At 38.8% G+C, this 24,970-nt stretch overlaps 1 protein-coding gene across 1 annotated transcript in view; it reads right to left on the bottom strand.

The window, feature by feature from the left end:
* Window positions 1-24,970, bottom strand: part of SPIDR (scaffold protein involved in DNA repair) — a 502,960-nt gene that overhangs the window by 124,523 nt on the left and 353,467 nt on the right. The window contains exons 9-10 of the mRNA XM_043601030.1: window positions 15,119-15,314; window positions 13,430-13,677 (exon numbers count right to left, since the gene is read on the bottom strand). Coding sequence (XP_043456965.1) covers window positions 13,430-13,677; window positions 15,119-15,314 — 444 coding nt within the window. The remainder of the gene's footprint in view (window positions 1-13,429; window positions 13,678-15,118; window positions 15,315-24,970) is intronic.

Raw genomic sequence — 24,970 nt, 5'->3', positions numbered from 1 at the left:
AATTAAGGGATATTCTACAAAATACCTGGGCAGAAATCCTCAAAGCTGTCTAGGTCATCAAAAACAAAGACTATCTATAAACTTGACAGTCTAAAGTAGTCTAAGAAGAGATGACAATAACATGTAATGTGGTGTCCTGAATGGGATCCGGGAACGTTAAAACAACAGTGGAGAAAACCTAAAGAAATCGGAATATAGTATGGATTTTGGTTGATATGGTATCAATATAGTATAGTGATATTATAGCGTATAGTATAGCATAATAAAGTACTTTAATATAGTATGGTAATAAGATAATATCAATATTGGTTTAATAAGCGTAAGACTTATTAGTCTTACACACTAATGTAAGATGTTAACAATAGGGAAACTGGGTGTGGGGTATGTGAGAACTCTCTATTACTTTTGTGAATCTAAAACCACTCTGAAATAAAAAGTTTATCAAATCTAATTAAATGCAAAAGCAAAGATACATTTATAAACTCCTATTACAGAAAATACTGGTGCAAAGAAGGATCAAGCAGAATGGAACGAGTTCCATAACCTGATGACTCAAAAGAGTTATTTTTAATAATTTGGTTATAACACACTCTCTACTAAGAATCATCATATGTAACTAACTTCTCTGATTCTTAACCATATAATGCATAATACAAAAAACGTGTTTTAGGCTATGCAGAAGAAGAATTTGACAAAATGTAATGTGCTTTCATGATAAAAACACACAACAAAGTAGGACAGGGAACGTCCTCAACCTGACACAGGGCATTTATAAGAAACAAAAAACACATTTACACAATGGTGAAAGACTGAAAGTTTTTCACCCTTAAGGTTGGGAATAAAAAAAGGTGCAGTGTTTACTACTACCATTCAGTGTTATACTAGAAATTCTACTCAGAGCAATTAGTTAAGAAAAAGAAATAAATGGCAAATAATTTGGAAAGGAAGAAGTAAAAATACCTCTTCATAGCCATCAGGACGGTTGTTATTTAAAAAAAAGAAAGAAAATAACAAGTGTTCGCAAGGATGTAGAGAGGCTGGAACCCTCGGATAGAACAGTGGGAACGCGGTGTTGGTTCTTCAAAAAGTTAACACAGAATTACCATATGACCCAGCAATTCTACTTTTAGGGATATACCCAAGAGAAGTGAAAAACTTCAAGACAGATGTTCATAGCAGCATCATTCATAATAGCCAAAAAGTAGAAACAACTCAAATATCCACCAGCTGATAAATGGGCAAACAAAATTTGATGTATCTGTATGATGAAATATTATTCAGCCACAAAAAGACATGAAGTACTCATACGTGCTACCCCATGAATGAACTTTGAAATCACTATGCTAATTGAAAGACACCAGACACAAAAAGACCACCTATTGTAAGATTCCATTTAAATGAAATATCCAGAAAGGTAAATACATAGACACAGAAAGCAGATTAGTGGTTGTCAGGGGCTGGGAGAGGGGTTTATAGGGAGGGACTGCTTAATGGGTACAGGCTTTTCTTTAGCATGATAAAAATGTGTTGGAACTATACAGAAATGGAAGTTGCACAGCACTGTGAAAGTACTAAATACCACTCAAATGTATACTTAAATTTTTTTTTTTTTAATTTTTAATTTGGGGGTGGGGTGGGGAGAGGAGTAGAGGAAGGGAGGGAGAGAATCTTAAGCAAGTTCCATACTCAGTGTGGAGCCTGATGAGGGGCTTGGTCCCATGACCCTGGGATCATGACCTGAGCCAAAATCAAGGGAGATGCTCAACTGACTGAGCCACCCAGGCACTTTATTCAACCGTATACTTTAAAGGTTAATTTTATGTTATGTGAATTTCATCTCAATTAAAAAGTTTTGAAGAAAAGACAATGTGCGCACACACACAAAACTCATATGTTCTAAACAGGTATTTAGGGAGCCTGTCCCACAGCATCCAGTTTCTCCTCAAGAGGCAGGGACTAGAAATAGTCTCTTCTTTTTCATTTTATTTTTTATTTTATTTTGTTTTTATTTTTTAAGTAGGCTCCATGCCCAACATGGGGCTTGAACTCATGACCCCAAGATCAAGAGTCACATGTTCTATTGACTAAGCCAGCCAGGCTCCCCAAACAGTCTCTTCTTATGTAAACTTCTAAGCATTCATAAGGGGGCATGTATGAACATATATATGAAAATGAGCATAGTTGGTGTTTTTACTAAACGTTAACTGAGCAGGCTCTCCCCAAACAGAGGAGATGGTGGAGTCACACTACCCCAGGGTCAGAAAGCCCTCGCAGATGGGATTTCATTGCTCCACCCTGACTCCTCAGGCTGTACTCTCCCCCACTTTCCACCCACCCAAAAGACAGACACCAGATACTCTTCTTTAAGAAGCACCTGGAAGAGGGGCGCCTGAGTGGCTCAGTCGGTTAAGCGTCCAACTTCAGCTCAGGTCATGATCTCCTGGTTCGTGAGTTCAAGCCCCATGAAGCCTGCTTCAGATTCTGTCTCCCTCTCTCTCGGGCCCTCCCCTGCTCATGCTCTGTCTCTCCCTCTCTCTCAAAAATAAATAAACATTAAAAAAAATTAACAACAACAACAAAAAGAACCACCTGGAAGAAACTGCCAGAGAGCCTAGTGTGAGGAATGACACTTGCTACTAAACACAGGTTTCCTCTGCTATCTGGAAGTAGAATGTTCCTATGAAAACCTTCATCAAGTGAAGAAGCAATCACCATTAATTTACATGAAAAATTTCTGAGTGTTCTCAGACGCCCAAAATAACCTCTATTAGGTTTTTTGATACTTTGGACACCTTGCTAAGGGATGCACAAAATACATCACGACAAAGCACAGATGCTCATAGACCCAGTTGGAGGCTATGGTGGCTTGATGTTGAGATGCTGGGTGTAGTTCCGAGGAAGGCGCTGTGCAGTGCCCCTCTTGGGGGGCATGTACTGCGTCTAGAAGAGCTAGCTGTAGTACAAACGCTGAAGGCTATTTTTGCTTTTCATTTTCACTTTTTTCCGTAAAAGCGAAATTCCTCTTTTGGATTTCTTTTGGTTAGTAAAAACAGGCACTAAAGTAGGTCTTTTGTAAAAGCAAAGAAAAGCGAGGAATACCTGTATATAGTAACCTTTGTGCAAAGTATATCATTTCAGGGTATGTCATTCTAATCTTTTCTGAAGAAGATTCCTTAATGAGCAGAATAAAAACTGGATTACTTACATCCAAAAGTTGTAGAGATAAGACTTACTAGTCTTACTAGTCTTTGCTGTCACTGCAGTTTTCCACTATTTTTTTTTTTTTTTGGTTTCGAGTTTTTATTTAAATTCTGGTTAGTTAAGTTATTTTCCACTTATCTATAGCTCACATAAAGACAGGCCCACAAGACCTTTGGATTTTCCCCATTCAGTGTCTGTGGTTTTCTTGGATAAGCCAGTGTTCTTACATTATAAGTCATCTGGGTGCAAAGACTTGAGGTACAGAGTTGAATAAAATAACTTTTAAGTTTTCCAAAAGTGTGTTTAAATGGCAGAACATCCAGGAGATTAAGACATCCATTCCATTCTTCTTCCCACTCCCAAACATACAAGTAAAGTCTGGTCTTTTTTTTTTTTTTGCCTCCCTGCCCCCGCTTCCCTCCCTCACCCCCCCACCCCCCACCCCCACCCCCCACCCCCCAGAGCTTGGTGCATCTGCATCAGATTCCATACCAGGATAGTCATGCACTTAAAGGAAACAAAATGGCAGCCCAGGACACAGCTCACACGGCAGCTGTGAGATCTAAGGCTACTGAAGACCTGTACCTATCCCTATCCCTGCTGTTTTCTGCTGGATGATTCAGTCTTCTTTTTCGTTTAATTCAAGTCATCAGTTCCTTCCTTTTCCGGTAATTCGGTTTTGTTTAATGTCAAAAGGTATGTTTTCATCCTTTCATCTTTTACCCATGGCTGCTTAATTTTTTCTTGACCTTAGTTCTGCATTAATTGTAACATGCTTTAAACTCTTAAATCACTGTCGACTGGATTCTTCTCCTGTCTTTGTAAACACCCTCAGTCAAGAGCTGCTAATAGTCCTCCTTTGCCATCTCCTCTTTTCTCTTCCACTTCCCTCCTCCTTTTACACTGACTTAACACTGTACAGGGGCCTCTGGTGCAAGTGTCTCATCTCCTATAAGACGGGTGCAGACCAGACTTCACCTTTTTCCTAAAGCAGAGGATTGCTGGCAATTCTCACTGCACTAGCCTCTTTGCCAGTGTCCTCAGAGAAACAACAGCATTGTAGTACATCTCCCCGGACCAGCACATCCCAAGGAAAGGGGGAGAACACACAACTTCACATCGCCCCCTCAGCTCCTCACTCAGCTACTACTTTGCCCCATCTGCATGTACTTGTTAAGTCTCCACTACATTCACGGTCTGGTACCAAAAGATGATGAGTCACAGTGGTTGATTCCAAAGGGTTAAACAGGAAAAGCAAAATTTAAGGAAATATGCACGAGCTTGTTCTGAAGGCACTGACAAGTACCCATGGAGTGTGCAATACCTGACCATTACCGTCACTATGTAATCAAGCACCTGTCTAGATATCTTTATCTGTCGCTCTCTTTTTGTACCTATGTGAATAAATGTGAAGGTTCAGAACATTTATGATATCACTGCCAGGCAAAAAGGTCCAGAAAACAAAACAAAACAAAACAAAACAAGGGCACCTGCTCCTATATCACAATGCCTTGCTTGTAAAGCAGGACACTCTGGCCAAGAACTGCTGTGGAGGTTCTGTGTGCTCAGTCTTCTATGGAGCATGGGGTTGATTTGGCGCTAGCTAATTAGAACTGTAGAGCCAGGAAACGAGCACAAGGATGAGCTTGCCAAGACGGCCAGCTGGCTGCCCCAAGGGCCCTGGGCCTGGCAGCAGCTGGAAGACAAGGCAGGAACCGGTCACTCGACAGAGCCAGACAGGGTGGAAAGGGGACAGCGAAGTGCAGCAGCCTAGCGAGAGCCACAGCCAACTTGGATACTGCATCCGATCTCACCTTGTCTGGCTTTGGGCTACAGAGCCACGTGCCGCTGTGTGCTTGCACGTGGCTGCCCCTACAGACTCTGCCAGTCTGTGTTCCGTCTCGCATAGTTTTTTATGCTGTCACCTCAGAAAAGTACATTCCAGAACTGCAATCTAGCTCATAGGAAAGTTCTAGTGCGGCCACAGCACTGCTCCAGATTGCAGCTGCAGGCACGGAAGCGCAGGGGTGCAGACCATTAGAGGTCTCCAGCCTTTTTCAGCAACAAAAGTTTCCAGGGAAAGGAGGTCAAGAACAGGCAGAAAATTCCATGCCTTCCGTATAGGGTCACTTTGAAATCATTCTCCATCTTGATGAATAACAGGCACTGGAAAATCACTAAGGCCAGGTTGAGATGCAAACTTAGAACTATGGTTGCACATACCATGTCTGGCTATGAATCTGGAAAATTACTTTAGCTATCTTCATCCTGTATGAAAATTTTATTTTCATGAGTGTCTGTACTCACATCACTAGGCTGTTGTCATTTCTTTTGATCTTTTTCTTCAAGTCTACCAATGATTTAATGTATAAGAAAAGAACATGGAAACTTTCATTTCAATTTCACGTTATGAATAAACTCACTAAGGATACGTATTCAAGCTATGTCCGTTATAAAGATGAATCAAATGACATGGGTTGGTATTAGAAAATAGTTAACTTAAACATGCTGTTTTCAAATTATCTACAATTCTAATTCTACTCGGAAGCATTTAAAATTTCAGTCAGCTAACAAACCTGACACTCCATCAATAAAATATAAAAGTTTAAAGATGAGATAAAGGATAGAAAAATGGGTCCATTTCTGCCATCTAGAATGCGAGAAGTGACACTCACACAGACATAATACGGTGCCAAAAGTTATCCATGTGAAAAAAAGAGACGGGTATAACAGAAATATACTTAGGAACATATAGAGCAGGAACAGCATATGCAGAAAATGCACTGACGAATACTAACACTACTACACATAATCCTTACCGGCAAGGAATTTACAACCTTATAGTAAAGAATGATGACACATCTGTAACTACAATACAAAAAAAAAAAAAATCATCTCATCCACTATCTATTAGTTCGTGTCCCTCACACTGCTTTAATACTGGATCATTTTCACCATCAGGAATCTGGGATGTTTTTATTTTTTACTTCTTTTTAATGTTTATTTATTTATTTTTGAGAGAGAGAGAGACAGAGAGACAGAGAGAGAGGCAGAGAGAGAGGGAGCAGGGCTTGAACTCAGGAAGCATGAGATCACCTGAGCCAAGATTAAGAGTCGGATGCTTAATTGACTGAGCTACCCAGGTGCTCCAGGAGTATGGGATATTTTTAAATGCTCTAGACAAAGACAAAAATATACCAACCATAATTATCAGCACTGTCCAGTACTGGAACCAGCATTACAGCAGTTTTTTTGCAAGGTGTTTATTACAGAGGAACTTTTATTCCTCCATCATTTAGAAGGCTGTAGTCACATGTCATATATATGAATTTACATCAATGTTTGTTTCTCAAGGCAGCAGCTCCTTGTTGATGAGGGGGTGTGGCAAGGTGGGGTACAAAAGGTTAGAAGTAAAAAGCACCTTCAATCAAGCTTCCCCTATAGCCAAGGCAACAGACTCACTGCTAACAAGAATGCTGATTTGTAATAGGATCTTCTTTGCTTATTTTACGTTTCTATAATTATAACATTATTTGTCAGTATTTTACGATCTTTATTTGCACCTGTTTTTTAAAATTTTTTTACTAAAACTTTTTTTTAAGTTTATTTATTTTGAGAGATAGAGAGCATGCACACATGCAAGCAGGGGAGGGGCAGAGAGAGAGAGAGAGAGAGAGAGAGAGAGAGAATGAATCCCAAGGAGGCTCCACACCCAGTGTAGAGCCTGACGCAGGGCTTGATCCCACGAACCTTGAGATTATGACCCTAGCTGAGCTCAAGAGCTGGATGTTCAACTGACTGAGCCACCCAAGCGCCCCCGCACTTGCTTTTAAAGAGCTAGCAAGCCACTTTCCATTGAGTGCTTATTATATTGGAAGCGTCAGATTACAACGCAATGCTAAACACATTACATACATGACCTCAGTTAATCTTTATCATGAAGCTGAACTGTGGAAAGCATTATAATTCAAATTTCACAAATAAGGAAACAGAATTTGCCCCAAGTCTCCCTACTTAGTGGCAGAATCAGCATTTGAACCCGGCACCAGTCTGATTCCAGACTGTCTTCTGCTCTTCCCATTAATGGCCTGCCTCTACCTCAATGCAGCTTTAAAAATCTTAATTCCAATATATTTAATGTACAGTGTTATATTAGTTACAGGTGAACAATGTAGCAATTTAACAATTCTATATATTACTCAGTGCTTACCACAATAAGTGGACCTCAATGCATTTTCAAAAGAAAAATGGTACCTGTGTCGAAAGTGATAGCCAGAATGCCCTCCCCGGTTTTGTTATTCTGCTGAATGTTTGACTTTCTCATTCCCTTATGCATCAGAAAGCACTTGCTATCAAAATCCATCCCTCCTCCCCACACCCCATTCACTCTTCATCTCCCCCCAGCTAGCTTCTAGCCTCACTCCCCTGCATCTCCTGTTCATAAAGTTACATAGGAGCCTCTCAGCAATGCACTACATGTTTTCACTCATTTTATTGGCTTCTCTGCACCACCACTCTTGGCTGTCCACTTGCACATACGGGAAATCCTATATTCTAAGTGCCTGTCACAGTACACTGGGTTTCACTCTTCTATCATTAGCCCTTCCTCTTTAGTCTCCCTTGGCTGGCCCCCTCTTTTACCAGTCCTCCAATGCTATAGGACACGTAAGTCCATGCTATCACTTCTTCTTTTCTTTGTGTCTACCTTTTCCCTAATGCGATCTTATCCACTGCTCTGGCTTTAGAGACTTACTAGCTGTGACACACCATACCTAGAAGAGGTGTGGGGAGGAGGAGCAGGGGGCACCACCTGGGATGAGGGCTGGGGGGATGTGCCTTTCGCTGTATGCCATCTAGTGCCTTTAGCGCAGCACCATGGACAAATACAACCTATTCAAGTTAGCAAATAAAATAAGCATACACACAAAACATACATACTGACCAGCTGTAGGCTGACATGTTTATCTCCAACCTAAAATCCTTCTCTGAATGTGAGATCTTTATATCCAATTTTCTCATCTGACACCTCTCCTTAGATGTCTCAGGAATCTCCAACTAAACAGGCCCCGAACTGAATTCTCAAGCTTCCCTCCAAACCTCTTCTCATCCCAGTTTTTCTCACCTCGGTAAATAGCTCATCATTCCATCAAGCAATCAAATTGGGGATCATTCTTAATATTGCCTTCTACTTCACTCGCCCCACACCCAAGCCACCCCTAAGTCATCACATGCCTCCAGAAGGTGACCCTTGTCTCCATTTCTCAGTGTGCCATGTGGGAGTCTGAGACTCTGGAACCTAGGCTCACTTGTACTCCTGCAGCGTGCCTCCTCCTGGTCTCTCAGCTTCCACTGGGGCGTGTTCCGTGTGCCTCCCCTGCCCTGACCATTTTCCACCTGGCAGCTAAAGTCGTCTTCAAACCCTGTGAACTGTATTTGGGGTCAGTGGGCAGCCACGGCAACACCACTGCGGACTGTGAGTGCAGCCTACGGCTGGCTTGCCTCTCTGGCTCCCCCACTGGCCCACACACCTTGGCCACATCCGCTTCCTTCTTCTGCCCAGGAGATTCCAAAGGTATTCTCTCTTCCACTGTAATTCTCTTCCATCTGGTTTTTATCTAACATCCACTTACCTTTCAGGTGCCACCTGAAATGGTACTGCCTTACAACACCCACCCTTGAATCCTCCCCTGGCCTCCCTCATGGCGTCCTACTTTTCTCACCAGAGCACTTATCACAACTTATAATCAAGAATGTACTTGTTTTTAATTGTTCTGTGCAGGACTTCCCGACGGCAATATGCTCCATGAGCATAAGGACAATGTTTGATTTTTTTCGCCCTTAGTGAAAAGGAGGAAGAAATGCAGGACAAGAGACTAAAGGAAAGGTCAAAGATGAAAAGAGAAAATAAAATACCAAGATAGGGAGAAAGAAAAATGTGCTCTTTCCCTGACTTCAGCTCAATGAATTTCCATACAACTGTAATGCACAACAGCTATTAAAACTATAAATGGGAGGGGCGCCTGGGTGGCTCAGTTGTTTAAGCGCCCGACTTTGGCTCAGGTCGTGAGCTGACAGGTCTGTGCTGACAGCTCAGAGCCTGAAGCCTCTTCGGATTCTGTGTCTCCCTCTCTCTCTGCCTCTTCCTCCCTTGCACTCTGTCTCTGTCTCTCTCTCAAAATAAATAAATAAATAAATAAATAAATAAATAAATAAATACCATTAAAAAAAAAAAAAAGATGTTAAAAAACTGTAAATGGGAGGTTCTGTCCTTCCAGCTTTTTGTCCAAACACAAGACCATTGAGCAAGGTGTTTGAATTAAATACCCTCACAAAAAACTCTCCCATTATCAATATTTCTGTAATGACAGGCAAGAAAAAATGTGCATCTTTAAAGGATAAAATTAAATTACTTGTCCCTAAGTTAAATATCTGAAGGAGAAAGGAAGCCAACGTTTCAGAAAGGGAGAAAGAAAGGCAATGTTTAATGGCAGCCAACATGGACTGGGAGTGAGGTAACATGGTCCAGATTCTGTTCTGTCATGAGGTAGGCAGTTACTAGGGAATTCACTTACTTTTTCTTTTCCTCAGTTTCCTCCACTATAAGTTATCTGCAAGACCAGTGCTCCCATTCCACTAAAAAAAAAGCCTGTTACTTTATTAGTCATGCATTTATGTAACATTCATTCAATATACAGTGGATCTAGATAAAGGTGGATCTGGGCTCTGAACAGTCCGCCTAGATTATTAGTTAGGGAGTGCCTTTGAAGTTGGGTTTTCGTTACTATTGATTTTAGTGCTTTATAAAACTTAAGTTTGTATTGGTTATTCTGACCTGTAATACTCTGAGAAATCTTGTGGAAGTGTTTTCTTTATTAGCCTGAGTTAAAGGAAGTCATCCAGAGGAACAAGGGACAGGAGGCTCTTAGATGTTATATTTCTGAAATCTAAAGTATATATTTGATAACGTTTCACAGCTCAGAGGAAATGAGCCTCTTGACTGAATCTATGTGACTCTGTTCAGGACTGATTACCTTCAAATAAATTTCCTTTAATTTCAAAGTTGGCAACAATCTGGGGGTCTGCCATCAGAAGATAAGTTGTTACTGATCTTAGAAAAGTGATACTGCTAAAGTATAGGGAACAGACTGAGACTGACATCTATGATTGAGGTGCTAAGTAAAGTCAGATATAAGACTCATTACAGTGCTCCATGAAGAGTCATCTGACCTCATTTGGGCAGAAAAGGGAAACTTGTTGTGGCAAAATATCTACTATATGTCAGTCATTTCTTTTTCTGCAGGCCTTAATTTCTGGCACTTTACAGAAAACACATAGTGACCAAGATTGTCTTTCAGTTCACTGATAGAAAGATCTTTGGATCTTTGGAGTATAGCAGGTTATGACGAGAGAGCAGACCGGGGGCTGCCTTCAGTGTAAGGTGTCACTGTGCAATTTCCTGTCTGCTGCAGTCATGCCTCTGGACAAACTGACTCCCTGGGTTGCACAGGAGTCCACCCAAAGTTAGAGGCAGAAGTTGCAAGTAGAAAAGATAGAAATCTTCCAAGCTATAAACCTAAGTCTTTAAAAAAAATTTTTTTTTAATGTTTATTTATTTTTGGCAGAGAGAGAGAGAGAGAGAGAGACAGAGCATGAGCAGGGCAGGGGCAGAGAGAGAGGGAGACCCAGAATCCAAAGCAGGCGTCGCTGGCTCCAGGCTCCCAGCCGTCAGCACAGAGCCCAACGCAGGGCTAAAACCCAGAGACCGCGAGATCATGACCTGAGCCGAAGTCGGACGCTCAACCGACTGAGCTTCCCAGGTGCCCCTAAACCTAAGTTTTTTAATAATGTTTTCTCTTATATACATGTTACATGTGTATAAATTAAAAATTCTACATTAGAAAACATATTGCTAACTGATTCTCTAAAGCAGATATTTTGATGTGCTTTTTAAGTAGATACGTTAGCAAAGAATTAGTACAATGTTAAGTATAATTTTACTTCTATATTAATTTTATGTGTAAACTGGAGCTTGATCATTGTTATAGCATTATGAATCTATAAAACATTAATAATCATTATACAATAATACCTTTTTGTACCCCAAAGACATCTCAGAAGTCTTGTCCTCAAGAACCCAAGCTCAGATGCCATGATTTTCTGTCCAAAGGTTCATTTTCCTACACAGTCCAGTCAATTCTCCTCAGGGCTGGGCACTTTTACCACTCCTGCTGCCCAGGGTGACCTGACCATGCCCCCCCCCCCCCCCCCGCCCCCCGTCAGCTTTAAACTAAGCAGAGCTTGGTCTAACTCAATTTTACCCTCTTTCTTTCAGCTCCATACTCTCTGCAACCCTGGCATTTTGGGATTCTGGATCTCATGATGTTATTATTTTTGTCCACCTATATAACTGTCAGCAAGTAAGAACCTTTCTGAAGCTCAGTTTCCTCATTTGTGATACGACTAATACCATGTACCCTCAGCACTGTACGATCTCAAGTGTGCTGCAGGAAACACAGCGCATACGATGCATATTAATGACATCTGAATAACTGAAGGCTATTTTCTTGTTTTTGAGGTTTATGCCTCGCCTTTTTTCAATCCACAACTGAGCCCAGTGTCATGTGACATGTCCCAGTGTATGTTCTCAGGCACAACCCACAGCATTCATAATGCCAACCACCAGCAGCAATTCACCAGACTTTGGTCTCCAATCCTTCTCTGATATTCATGCTCAGCAAGTAAAACAAGTACCACCAAAGGAGCTGGAGGGACAGACTTCAAGGTGCCACTCATAATTAAGCAAAGCAAACTCACTGTCACTTTCACCTTGCCTTCTCATCATTGTGACTCAGTCTCAACCGTCCCCAGTCTCCTCTGAGGGTGGTCTGTGTGCTGGGCTGGAGGAGCTTTACCAAGATCATCACTGCCTTGCTTACTCAGTAGTTCCTTCTCCAAAGCCTAACGCTGGATACATTCCATGAAAAAAGCAAAACAAAACAAAACCTATGTCTGATCTCTAACTGGCTCAGATAAAGAGTATAAGACTGGTCTATAGCTATAAGTCATGATAAAAACCTTGAAAATGATAAAATCATTTCACACGCACATATTGCAAACAAAATAAATCTTTTCCTATAAATCCAAAAGAAATGTTCTCTAACTACATCTGAAGGAGACTTTGAAATCCGTAGGACTTTCAAATAAAGTGCCCATCCACCTGAGGAGGATTCATAATTAACAAAGAACTGTTTCCTGTTACTCTGTCTGAATGGCATCAGAAGGCATTATAAAAATAGGATATTGTTGTAGTTACTATTTCTTCAATATGTGTTTTCTTTTAAAATTAGACAGAAAAGAATGATTGATAAATTGATATCCATTCTTTTAATTTCTATTATGTTGTAAATCCACCTCACTGCTTTGAGGGCAATGTCACATAGAAAGAAATATAATCTCAAAAGGTTATGCCAAGGCTCTGACATAAACTCTTCAGTCAATGACATGACTACAGCTATTTGAAAAAACACAGGAAGGACCTAAAAACAAGTAGAAAGATGTCATTCCCATAGTTGGTATAAACAAAGTACTTTGAATTATAGGTTTGGCTCATGTAGCTAGCTAGCTACACTATATACGAAGGTAGCCACTTGACACATGGGGCTATTAAAGTTAATTAAAATTAAATAAAAGTTAAAATTTAGTTCTTCAGTTCCACTAGCCATATTTCAAACACTCAGTAACCATATGTGGTCAGTGGCTACCTCACTGAATAGTACAGATATACAATATTTACATCACTGTAGAAAGTTCTATAGGTTAGAATAGCACTCTCTGAAAGCCACGGATTTACTAACTGCCATTTATTAGGTTTTTAAGATATATAAAACTTGATAGACATTGCAGTGGTCTTTTTAGGTATCATGATCACATATCTTGGCTTTTCTAGAACAATACCAGTATTTCTTGTTTGTATCACTTTCAGTAATATGAACCATTAAAGGTAAAAGTAAATGCAACAAATTAAATTTTTAGTAGGACTTTTTATATTAAGTAAACAGGGGGATTCCTTTGTTACACCACATGTCCCAAATTTTGATGCAAGAAAAAACCCAAAAAACCCAAAACTCATGTATATGGTGAATGTAGCCAAGAATTTCTGCTTTCTCTAGGAAGGGTCTCTACTTTCTCTAAGTGACTCTAGCACACATGCCTGTGTCTTGTCACTCACCGAGCTCTGGATGGGTCTGGGCCCGGTGGAACAGCTGAGCCACCTCCCTGCTGATACCTGCAGGGAAGAGAGTAAACTCTTTGTACCACCACTCGGACCTTGACTCCTGACCATGGGGCAGCTCCCTGGCTTTCCACTGCATCCAGAAGAGAGTCCCTCAGGGGAGCTTGAGCTGGGAAGCATTGCTTGGTTTCCTCATGTCCACGGGTGCATTCTGTCCTCATGGTAGTGAGATCACTACACATAACCTGGCCAAGACATGCAAAGGAACAATCTCAGCTTAACTAATAACAGCATGGCACACACCAAGTAATGATATTCTCAGGCAATTCTCTGATGTAACTGTACAACACCAAAGGAATGATGAAGATAAAAGACATGGTGTGTGTCTCTGTGTCTGCCCTGTAACTAGTGCTGCTGAGGCGGGCAATGTGAGAAATCACATGGAAACAGCAAAAAGTGTTTCCAGTCAGTGGAAGCACACGTTGTCCTGAGTCTTTGAAAACATGCAGAAAGTCCTGCTATTACAGTACTTCATGGTAATCTAGAAAATTCTTGTATGAGGTAGCAATCACAGCAGGACAAAGTGAAAAACAAAAAATGACTAGGGTTTAAAAAGTAAATCATATTATTAAGTGCTTTTTATATGCAGTGTACTATGCTGGGTACTTTATAGGCTCATGTAGCCTCCCAACAACGCTTTACAATAATATTAAATATTGTAATAAGATAACACTTCTAGAACACATCCCAGGTACTCTTCTTTATGTACTGTGCTTACTTATATAACAAACATATTTAACCTCATAGCCACCCAAGCAGGTAGATTATCATTATTACCATTTTAAAGATAAAAATATTGAGACACAGAAAAATTAAGTATTTCATGAATTTAATATCCTGTAGCTGTTTACAACTATATGTTAAAGCAGTAATACACTTTGAGCCATAAATTAAATTGATTCGAGAGCCCTCCTTTTCCCATAATCCCCTTCATACACTTCTTTTGGTTATCAAAGGGGGAGGATGCTTGACGACATTTACAAACAACATGAAAGTCTGTGTACGTTTCTCTTTCTTATGTCCCCTCACACTACCTGTCAGTCTCAGCCTTCTGTTCGGTGCTAACTCAGCTAACTAGGCGAACCTGAGATGGTGCACCTGGAGTCACAGACACTTAGAGCCTGGAATGGTGCCCAGAGTGCCCTTCATGCCTGCTGTAAGGGAAATTTAGGGGCTCCCTAAATTCATCTTGATAAATGATCACGATGGAAAGCCAATAAAATTCCAAAAAGCATGTATAATCTCAGTGTATAATCTCAAGTTTATGTGGTTCTTTTTGTCCCAAGGGATATAGATACTTAGAAAAACAAAAACATGTGACTTTTTTCGTATTTAAGAACTTAAAAGCTTAAACAAAATTCTTAGACAATTACAAAATGAGAATTAAAAAAAATGAAAACTCATTTATTTTGACAGATTAGGAGAAAGATTAAAAATGAACAATTAGATGAAATACTGTGAAAGCTCACAGCTAAACACTGAACTACAGCAGGCATAACAATAATAACAAACTGTTTGGGCATATATATTTGCTGAATATCTGAAGGGAAACCAAAGGTAAACATCTTCACTTTCAATCCCAATATTATTACAAAGCATAAAACCTCTAAACCAATGAAAGTTTACCTGGCCCTCAGGAGATTTAATTGTTAGGTTCTTAAATGTAAACATCTGGGCCAAAGTGATACTTCTTCTTGGAAGGGGTGTGTCCCAACAGTGCACTTCACGTATTATTTTTGAATCTTCTTTGGTGACAATTTTCTGACAAAAGTAAGTATTCAGAATAACAGGGCAACTTCCATTTGGGATAACAAGCTTTTGCCTGGAAAAGAGAAAGAAATATAACAGTTTATTTACCGTGTTGGATTCCCCTCATGTTCTTGCTAAATCAGGAATACAAAGGGCAAAGACTCGCCTGCTATGGAAAGACAAAACTAAGCCAGCCCATTAAGTGACAGCAACAGATGAATGGATAAAGAAGATGTGGTTCATATATACAATGGAATACTACTTAGCCATAAAAAGAATGAGATCTTGCCATTTGTGACATAGACTTAGAGGGTTAAGTGAAATAAGTCAGACAAAGATAGGCAAATACCATATGATCTCACTTACATATGGAATCTAAAAGCAAAAACAAACAAACAAAAACAGAAACAGTCTCATAAATAAAGAGAGCAAACTAGTGGTCATCCGAGGGGATGGGCTTGCAGGGATGGGCAAAATGGGTGAAGGGCATTCAGAGGTACAAACCTGCAGTTATAAAATGAATAAGCCATGGGGATAAGAAGTACAGCATGGGGAACATAGTCAATAACACTGTAAAACTTTGTATGATGGCAGATGGTATCCTATCATGGTAAGCACTGTATAATGTACAGAACTGTCAAATCACAATGTTGCATGCCTGAAACTAACAGGATATTGTATGTTGACTATACTTCAATAAAACAAACAAACAAACAAGCAAACAAACAAACAAACAAACGTTAAACCCACCCTCACACACTGAAGAATGAATGTCAATGGAATGAATTCTACTTTTCCAGTGTAAGTCCTGTGTTGGGATAAGGGGAATGGAAGAAGACCATGTCAGTACCTGGGTTAAAGCTTCCTCAGATCTCCTAGTCTAGTAGGTGATGGCCTTAGGATGCTTCATGAAGAAATTAAGGGAGTAAGCAAAGACTATCAACAGGCTCAAAGAATTGCCCAGACATTAAAAGAAATGTTATTTATAAATAAAACCTTTAGACATTTTGGTGGCTCTATTCTTTCAAAGAACATGACATCAAGTCCCAAAGAAGCTTCCACCTTCACTATCAAATGGAGCACAGTCACAGAAATGCCTCATGTTTAAGTAGAAAAGGAGTCTGGGAACATAAAAGACAAAATTTTCCTGGTTCCATTCAAATACCAGATTTGAGAAGACTCGTCAACGCTCATTCCTCAGAAGAGGTAATGCTGCTACACATCAAGGAAAATTCAGGACTTCCACTTCTACTCCATTTAGGAGCAGACATCTTTTTCTCTAATTTATCCCATTAAGCACAACTAAAATGCCTGACATTAGATATCAACTAAACATAAGAAGATACTGAGAGGTGGGAAGAAGGCATGCCAGCTAGGCCCTAGAGACCTTGGGACCTAAGGAACAACATACTGGTGAGCTTCTGGGTTTTCTGTTTGTCTCTTATATCCCAGACTTCAAACTGAAGAAGGTGGCAACCTAATGCAATGATGCGTACAGATAAAAAACCCCTGCAAAAGCTTACTCTCTCCAACCAAAGGTCAGGGAAGGGGCAGCCTGGTGAGACACAAAACTTTTAGAAAATGACTGTTCTATTCTAGGCAAACATCACAGAAGACCTGTGACTCACTACCACACACATGAGAAAAGGATGAGTGGGGAGCCCTGACTTGCACCCTCATCAGGCTGTAATAAAAAGTCTCTAAAGCCCAGTTGGGGTAGTGTGAGAGAAGGCAGGATAGAGTGTTGGGACTTCCATCCCTGCAGGCTTATAATAGCCTTCCCTGATCAATCCCTGCCCTTCAACACACACACACACACACACACACACACACACACACACACTATGACAGTGGAGACCACCTGGGGGTCTGGACTTCCACTCCCACCTGACATCAGTAACAAGTACCCTTCCCTGCCCCCCTGGTGAACAGTCAGAGTAGGCCCAGCAGAGTGTCAGGACTTTCAACTCCACCCAGTGGTACTGTAGCTACCCTCTATCCTCACACTTTCCTCCAGTGTTATCAGTGGAAACCATGTGGGAAGCAGCACCCCTGGCCCTCCCAGCAAGGGTTATGTCAGCTGAGGTCTAGCAGGAAGCTGGAACTCACATCTGCTCAGCAGTAACAATGAATTCTTCACTCTTCAAGTATCAGTGGGGATCAGGAAGAGAATTTAGACTTTTACCTCCACTTGGCAGTAATAAGCCCCCCACCTCCAGCTCCCTCCACTTTTCTTCTCAGAGCAGTGTCAGAAAAATTCCCCTAAAACAGGTTTAAATAAGATCCAGATTCTCATATCATAATACCTCGATGTACAGGTTACCATCTAAAGTTATTTCTTATACTAAAAACAAGGAAAAAAATCTCAAAAGAAAAAAACATAATACATGGCAATGCTGAAATGACACCGACATAGTTTTAGAATTATCTGACAAAGATTCTAAAGCAGCCATTATAAACATGCTTCAGTAAGCAATTATGAACACACATGAGACAAATGAAAAGATAGAAAGTCTCAGCAAAAAATAGGTATTTTTAGAATGGAAATTTTAGAACCAATTTATAAAATAGTGACAATAAAAACTCAGTGGGTTCAATGGCAGAATGGAGGAAACAGAAAGAAATCAGTGAACTTGAAGATAAAAATAGAAATTAAACAATGTGGACAACAACAACAATAACAATAATAATAACAAAACCAGAATTAAAAAACAATGAACAGAACCTCAAGATCTGTGGGAAGGAAGAAATAAAAATGGAAAGATACAGGTAAGTACAGGTAAGTACAACAGGCTTTCCTACTCCTGCAGGGTTTTCAAAATTGTATTTATAGTTGAAGCAAAAATTATAACAATGCCTGATATAGTTCTAAATGCATGCAAAACCAATATTTTAAAAAAATTATACTCTAATTAAGAAGAGTTAAAAGGGTATAAGAGATAAGGTTTATTATATACTTCATAAAAACTGGCAAAATGTTGACCCAGTAGACTGTGGTAAGTTATATGTATAAAATATAATGCCTAGAGCAATCAATAAAATAGCTGTAAGAAAGATACATACAAAAAAATTATATACAGATCAAAAGAAAATTCTAAAAATTGTTTAGATAACCCATATGAAGCCAGAAAAAAAAAAAAACCAGAAATGAAAATAAAGAGAACAACATGAAGAATACAAAAAGTAAAAAGGTAGACCTATGTCTTAACATATCAATATTTACACTAAGTATAAATGATCTAAATAAACTAGGTAAAAGACAAGGATTAGCAAACTGGATTAAAAATTATGATCCATCTATATGCTGTCTACAAAAAATTCACTTCAAATATAAAGATACAGGTTGAAGGATGGGGAAAATACATCACATAAACATTAAGAAAAATATGAAAATATAGCAGGGTATCAGATGAAGTCAGTTTTAGAGCAAAGAAAATTATGCGACCAGAGGAACATTACATAATAATAAAAAGGTAAGTCTGCCAAGAAGACACAGCCATCTTAATATGCACCAAACAATGTAGACTCAAAATACATAAAGTAAAAACTGATAAAACTGAAAGGAAAAATGACAAATCCACAATTAGAAATACAGACCACACAGCTGTCTCTCAACATCTGATAAAACAACTGGACAGAATGTCTGTAAAGATACCAAAGAGGAAAAAATACCATCAATCAACAGGATCTGATAGACATTTATAGAGCATTCCACCCAACAACAGCAAAAATACACTTTCTTTTACTGAGCCCATAAAATATATACCAAGAAAAACCATATTATAGGCCATAAGACAAACCTGAATGAATTTAAAAGAACTGAAACACAGTAAACTAAAAATCAACATAAAGAAAAGAGAACAAAGAAATAAAGAAATAAAATAACAAACAGTAATAAAAACAACACACTTCTAAGTCATCCATGGGTCAAAGAGGAAGTGCCAAGGAAAATTTAAAAAAATAATAAAATAAAACATTTAACTGAGTGAAAATGTAACTTTAACATACCAAATTTTGTATGAAACAACTAAAGCAATACTGAGAGGAAATTTTTATAGCACTTAAAGCTTACATTAGAGAAGAGGAAAAATCTCAAATCAGTAAGCTAAGCTCTGAAAAAAATGAGCTTATATGAAAAAAAAAGACAAAATAAACCCAGAATGGATAGAAGGAAATAAATAATAAAGAACAGAAATAGATGAAATTAAGAATAATAGAAAAAAATGCAATGAAGAGTTGACTTTTTGATATGATTAATAAAATTAACTGACAAAGGAAAGAACAGAGAAGATATAATCACCAAAATCAAGAATGAAACAGAAGATATCACTACAGACTATGAAGACATCACAAAACTAGTATGAGATTACTATTAACTGCTATATATATGAAATTATCAATAACTTAAATGAAATGGACCAATTCCTCGAAAGCACAAACTACCATAACTCAACCAAAATGAAACAGATGATTTGAACAGACCTATAAATAATAAAGATATGTATATATCTTTTATTACATATATAAATATGTAATTTTAAAAGTCCCAGAAAGATAACTCCAGGTCCAGACAGTTCCACTGGAGAATTTTACCAAATGTGCAAAGAAGAATTAACACCAATTTTATAACTATCTTTTCAAAAGGAAAGAACAGAGAAGATATAATCACCAAAATCAAGAATGAAACTGAGGATATCACTATAGACTATGAAGACACCACAGAAGAGGAGGAAACACTGCCCAATTCACCTTATAAAAATAGTACTACTCTAATAAGAAAACCAGATAAAGACAGTACAGAAGGAGAAGGATGAGGAAGAGGAGGAGGGAGAGGAAAAGGAGGAAAAGGAAAAAGAAAAACCACAGACCAACATACCTCAGGAATACAGATGAAAAATCCTTAATGAAATACTAGTAAATAGAATTCAGAAGTAAATGTAAGGATCATACAACATGACAAAGGGGTTAACTCCTGGGATTCAAGTCTCATTTGATATTTGAAAATCACCTCGACCACATTAAAAATGAAAAAAAAATTTCTTCAGTAGAAGCAGAAAAACTATTTTACAACATTGAACACTGACTTATAACCAAAAAGTCAGAAAACTAGAAATAGAGTACTCCCTCAGCTAGCATTATAATTAATAGTGATGGAGTGAATGCTTTCCGTCTAAGAAGGGAAACAAGGCAAGAATATTCATTCTATTTTTTCTTTTCTTTTTTTTGTTGTTAAAAAGGGGCCTATGTTCTTTCTTCACACATAGGCCATTGAATACTTTTCACAGCATTTTCCACAAAGAATAAGGGAAATGGAAAAAAAAGAGGTCATGACAATTATTTACATTTTACAAATTGAGGGAAGGAGACTCCCAAGGGCATATGAGGTCACCTTTGCCAAAGGTAAAGAAGGAGCAAAATTTATACTCCATTGACTTCTGCTGTGCCGGGTTAATGTTGCAGATCCTCTTACGCCCATAGAATTCAAGTGCCCCCAGGCCCCCAGATGGCCAAGGCCTGGGGACTCCAGGACCCACTTGACGTTTGTCCCCTTGCTGCTCACTGAGCCCATCATCTACCTCCACCTCCCTACCTATGCCTTGGGACACTGGAAGGGCCCAGAAGAGAAGATGGCATGGCAGGTGATAATGGATGCAGTTTGGCTACATGGCTATGACTACTACCACAACCTGGCAACTCTCACCCTAGCATATGAATTCTGAGCCAACCTGCAGACTGCTGCTCCTGCAGAGTAGTAGAGTGTGTTGGAGAAGGGGGCCATGTTAGGGAACCTGAGAGTCCAGGCAGTTCTGGAGGGCAGGCTTGCATGCAGCCCACGCCAGTGGGGTCCTCACCCTTCCATGGCACTCCACTGTGTGCCTCCCATGCAGTGTACCTGGAACACAGTTTCCAGAGGGACCAGCTGACTTTCCTGTGCAGCAGTGGGCCACTGGCTCGCCTGCTCTCACCACTTTTATTCAGAGGGCTGGAAGTTCTTGCCAGTGCAATGAGGCAAGACAGGGGTAGGGGAATGACATACAGAACAAAAAGGAAGAAATAAATCATTCCCTATTTGCAAATGACATGATTGCTTGTGTAGAAAATTACAAGAGAGCAATCGACAGAAAAACTCTAGAATAAGTGTGTTCAGCAAGATTACAGCATATAAAAAATGTTTTTCTATATACTATCAATGAGCACGTGGACACCAAAATTGAAAATATAATTCATTTAAAAATGCAAACAATGACAAAAAACATTTCATGTAAATCTAATAAACATATATATTACTTGTGTGAAGCTATAAAACACTGATAAAATAAATCAAGGATCTTATAGAGACATACCATATTTAGTGGCTCGAAAGACTCAATATCATAAAGATGCCAATTCTCCCCAAAAGGATACATAGGTTTAAAACAACTCCCATTGAAACTCCAGCAAGATTTTTTGCAGATGTACATTAGCTTACTCTCAAATTTATATAGGACATTAGCAAGGTGGCAGAATAGAAGATCACTACTCATATTTCCCCTTAAGAGCAATAATTTGGTAGCCATCCGAGTGTGATAAAAGATATATAATTAGTTTGATTGTGGTAGTTATTTAACAATGTATATCAAATCACCATGTATACACCTTAAATATATACAATTTTTATTACCCATACACCTTAACAAAGTTGGAAAAAAATGTATATGGAAAGGCAAAGGAACTAGGACATCTAAAACAATTTTGAAAAAGAAGAATAGAGTGGGAGGAATTACTCTCTTTACTTTCAAGACTTACTATATAGTTACAATAATCACTACTCTATGATATTGTTGGAGGAATAGACATAGATCAATAAAACATTATAGAGAACCTATTAAGTATACTCCACGCTATACTATATGTAAGTATACAGATACATATACAGATCTGCCCAACTGATTTTTCACAAAAGTGCCAAAGCAATACAATAAAAGAAGTAGACTCTGGATATTCATAGTCAAAAAAAGTATGAGCTTCAAACTAAGTCTCAAACTTTATATAAAATTTAACTCAAAATGGATCATGAACATAAATGTAAACAATAAAGCCATAACACTTTTAGAAAAACATAGGAGAAAATCTTCAGTACCCAGGCTAGGCAAAGTGTCCTTAGACTTGAGATAAAAAAAAATTTTTTTACCCATAAAAAGGAAAAAAAAATTACAAAACTGAACTCCATCAAAGCTAAAATCTTTTGCTTTGAGCAAGACCTTTTTAAGAGGACAAAGAGAGAACCTACAGAGGTAAAATATTTGCAAATCACATATCCAAAGAAGGACTATGACCTAGAATATATAAAGAAATCTGAAAACTCCACAGTGAAAAAATGAACAATCAAATAAAACATGGACACTGTCTGTCACTAACAGACAATTCACCGAAGATATAAGAATGGCAAATTAGCACATCAAAAGATGTTAAATGTCATTAGCTATTAAGAAAACACACATTAAAACCAGACTTATATAGTACCTCTATACTATCAAAATGGTTAAGACAAAACATAGTGACACCATTGAAAGCAGATGAGAATATAGAGAAACTGAATTGCTCAAACATTGCTGCTGGGAACGTAAAGCTATATTATATAGCCAATCAGAGAAAGGTTGGCAATTTTTAAAAACGCTAAACTTGCAATTACCATACAACCCAGTGCACTCTTGGGCATTTATTGCAGAGAGATGCAAACTTATGTTTATATAAAAACCTATGTAGGCATGTCTGTAGCAGCTGTATTCATAACAGCCCCGACTGGAAACCTAAATATCATCAATGGGTATGAATGGTTAAGCAAACTGTTAAATCCATCCATACCACAGTACTATTCAGCAATAAAAAGTAAGGAACCACTGATACACATGACAACATGGATAAATCTCCAAGGAATTCTGCTGAGTGAAAAACAATCTCTAAAGCAATACAGAAGACACTGGTGCTGGCTAAGGTTTAGGGGTCCAGTATATTCCCACAAACTCTATCCAAAAATAAATTTGTAATAGTGAGGTTTTAAGCCTATAGGCTATAGGTATGGTAACTCAGAAGTTAAGAAGAAATTGTCAGAGAAGGAGAGACAGAGACAGAGCTAGACACATACATGCAAAAAGAGACAGGAGGAAGGGAGGAACAGAGACAGAGACAGTAAGAAGAGGCTGTAAGAAAATCAGAGGGTGGGGGTGGGGTACAGTGTCTTGCACTGTCTGGGTACAAATGCAAATATGCTTCACAGAGCCAGATGGATGAAACATGTCACAAACTTCCAGCTTTTGCTTTCAAGTTAATTTAAAAAAATATGATAAAGTAATATTATTTTAATAACTAAGTTAAGAAGAAGAACGTGCTGGATAAAGTTTTTCTATTTAGAACCTTTCAGTTTACAGGTAAACATTACCAATATTAGGGGCGCCTGAGTAGTTCAGTTGGTTCAGTGTTCAATTCTCGATTTCGGTTCAGGTCATGATCCCAGGGCCATGGGATCAAGCCCTGCGTAGGGCTCTGTGCTGAGTGTGGAGCCTGCTTAAGATTCTTTCTTTCTCCCTCTGCCCCTCTCCCCAGCTCATGTGCACTCTCTCTCTAAAAAACAAAACATTACCAATATTAGAACTATGTTCTGCTCAATTCAGTCTTGTTTAAGGCCGTTAAGGTTAAACTGAATTAAAAACAGCAAACCACTCCAACTAAGTGAAAGCTTACTTTAGCCTTTCTTCTCTGATACCAATAATCACTACAATTTTCAAAGCTATTTTAATGAGTTCAACCTTCTATTTTTTCTATGTAGCTCAAATCCAAAAAAGGATATCGTCCTTACTTAATATAAGCACTATTTCAAAAGAAGGTTAATTCACTGATTTCGATAGCATTAGATATTCCTTGTCTCCTGGGTAGGACCACATGGTTAATTAGGAGTAATTTATCTACAAGGTGGCATAATTCACACACACAATGCAAACCCTAAAAGGACCCATTTTTCTGATCTCTTGTTGACAAAGTGAATAAACTCATGCAAGATGCAGGATTATTGCATCAAAATGAATAAAAACAATTAATGTATTTGGCTTGCCCTCAATACAACATTAGAAAACTGTACAAATATACCCATGATCTCAAGCATTACATTCTTGGTGTTTTTGCTTACTTTACTCCATTTCCTTCTTATTTATGGGCACATAAATAGAAGAGGCCCTTATTTAAGGGCCTCTTAAAGGTTTCAAATTCCTTGCTAATCACTATTATAAAGCTAGTATTTTTATTAGCTATTAGTTTAACACTCCATATTTTAATATTTACCTAATAGGAACATAGGCCTCTTTAATGCTAATAGTTCTCAGGGGCGCCTGGGTGGCGCAGTCGGTTAAGCGTCCGACTTCAGCCAGGTCACGATCTCGCGGTCCGTGAGTTTGAGCCCCGCGTCAGGCTCTGGGCTGATGGCTCAGAGCCTGGAGCCTGTTTCCGATTCTGTGTCTCCCTCTCTCTCTGCCCCTCCCCCGTTCATGCTCTGTCTCTCTCTGTCCCAAAAATGAATAAACGTTGAAAAAAAAAATTTAAAAAAAATTGTTTATAATGCTAATAGTTCCCTTATCCTAATTTTAATATTTAACATTCAGTTTTACATAAAAATATTCAAAACATATTCTTTTTCTAAAAGTTTATTCTGAGAGAGAGAGTGCGCATGTATGTGCAAGTGCATGGGGGAAGGAACAG

The sequence above is a fragment of the Prionailurus bengalensis genome, chromosome F2 (assembly GCF_016509475.1).
Source record: "Prionailurus bengalensis isolate Pbe53 chromosome F2, Fcat_Pben_1.1_paternal_pri, whole genome shotgun sequence".
In the NCBI taxonomy this organism is placed as follows: Eukaryota; Metazoa; Chordata; class Mammalia; order Carnivora; family Felidae; genus Prionailurus; species Prionailurus bengalensis.
Note: the sequence above shows the minus strand (reverse complement) of the source record. Positions and strands in the feature narration are given on the sequence as shown.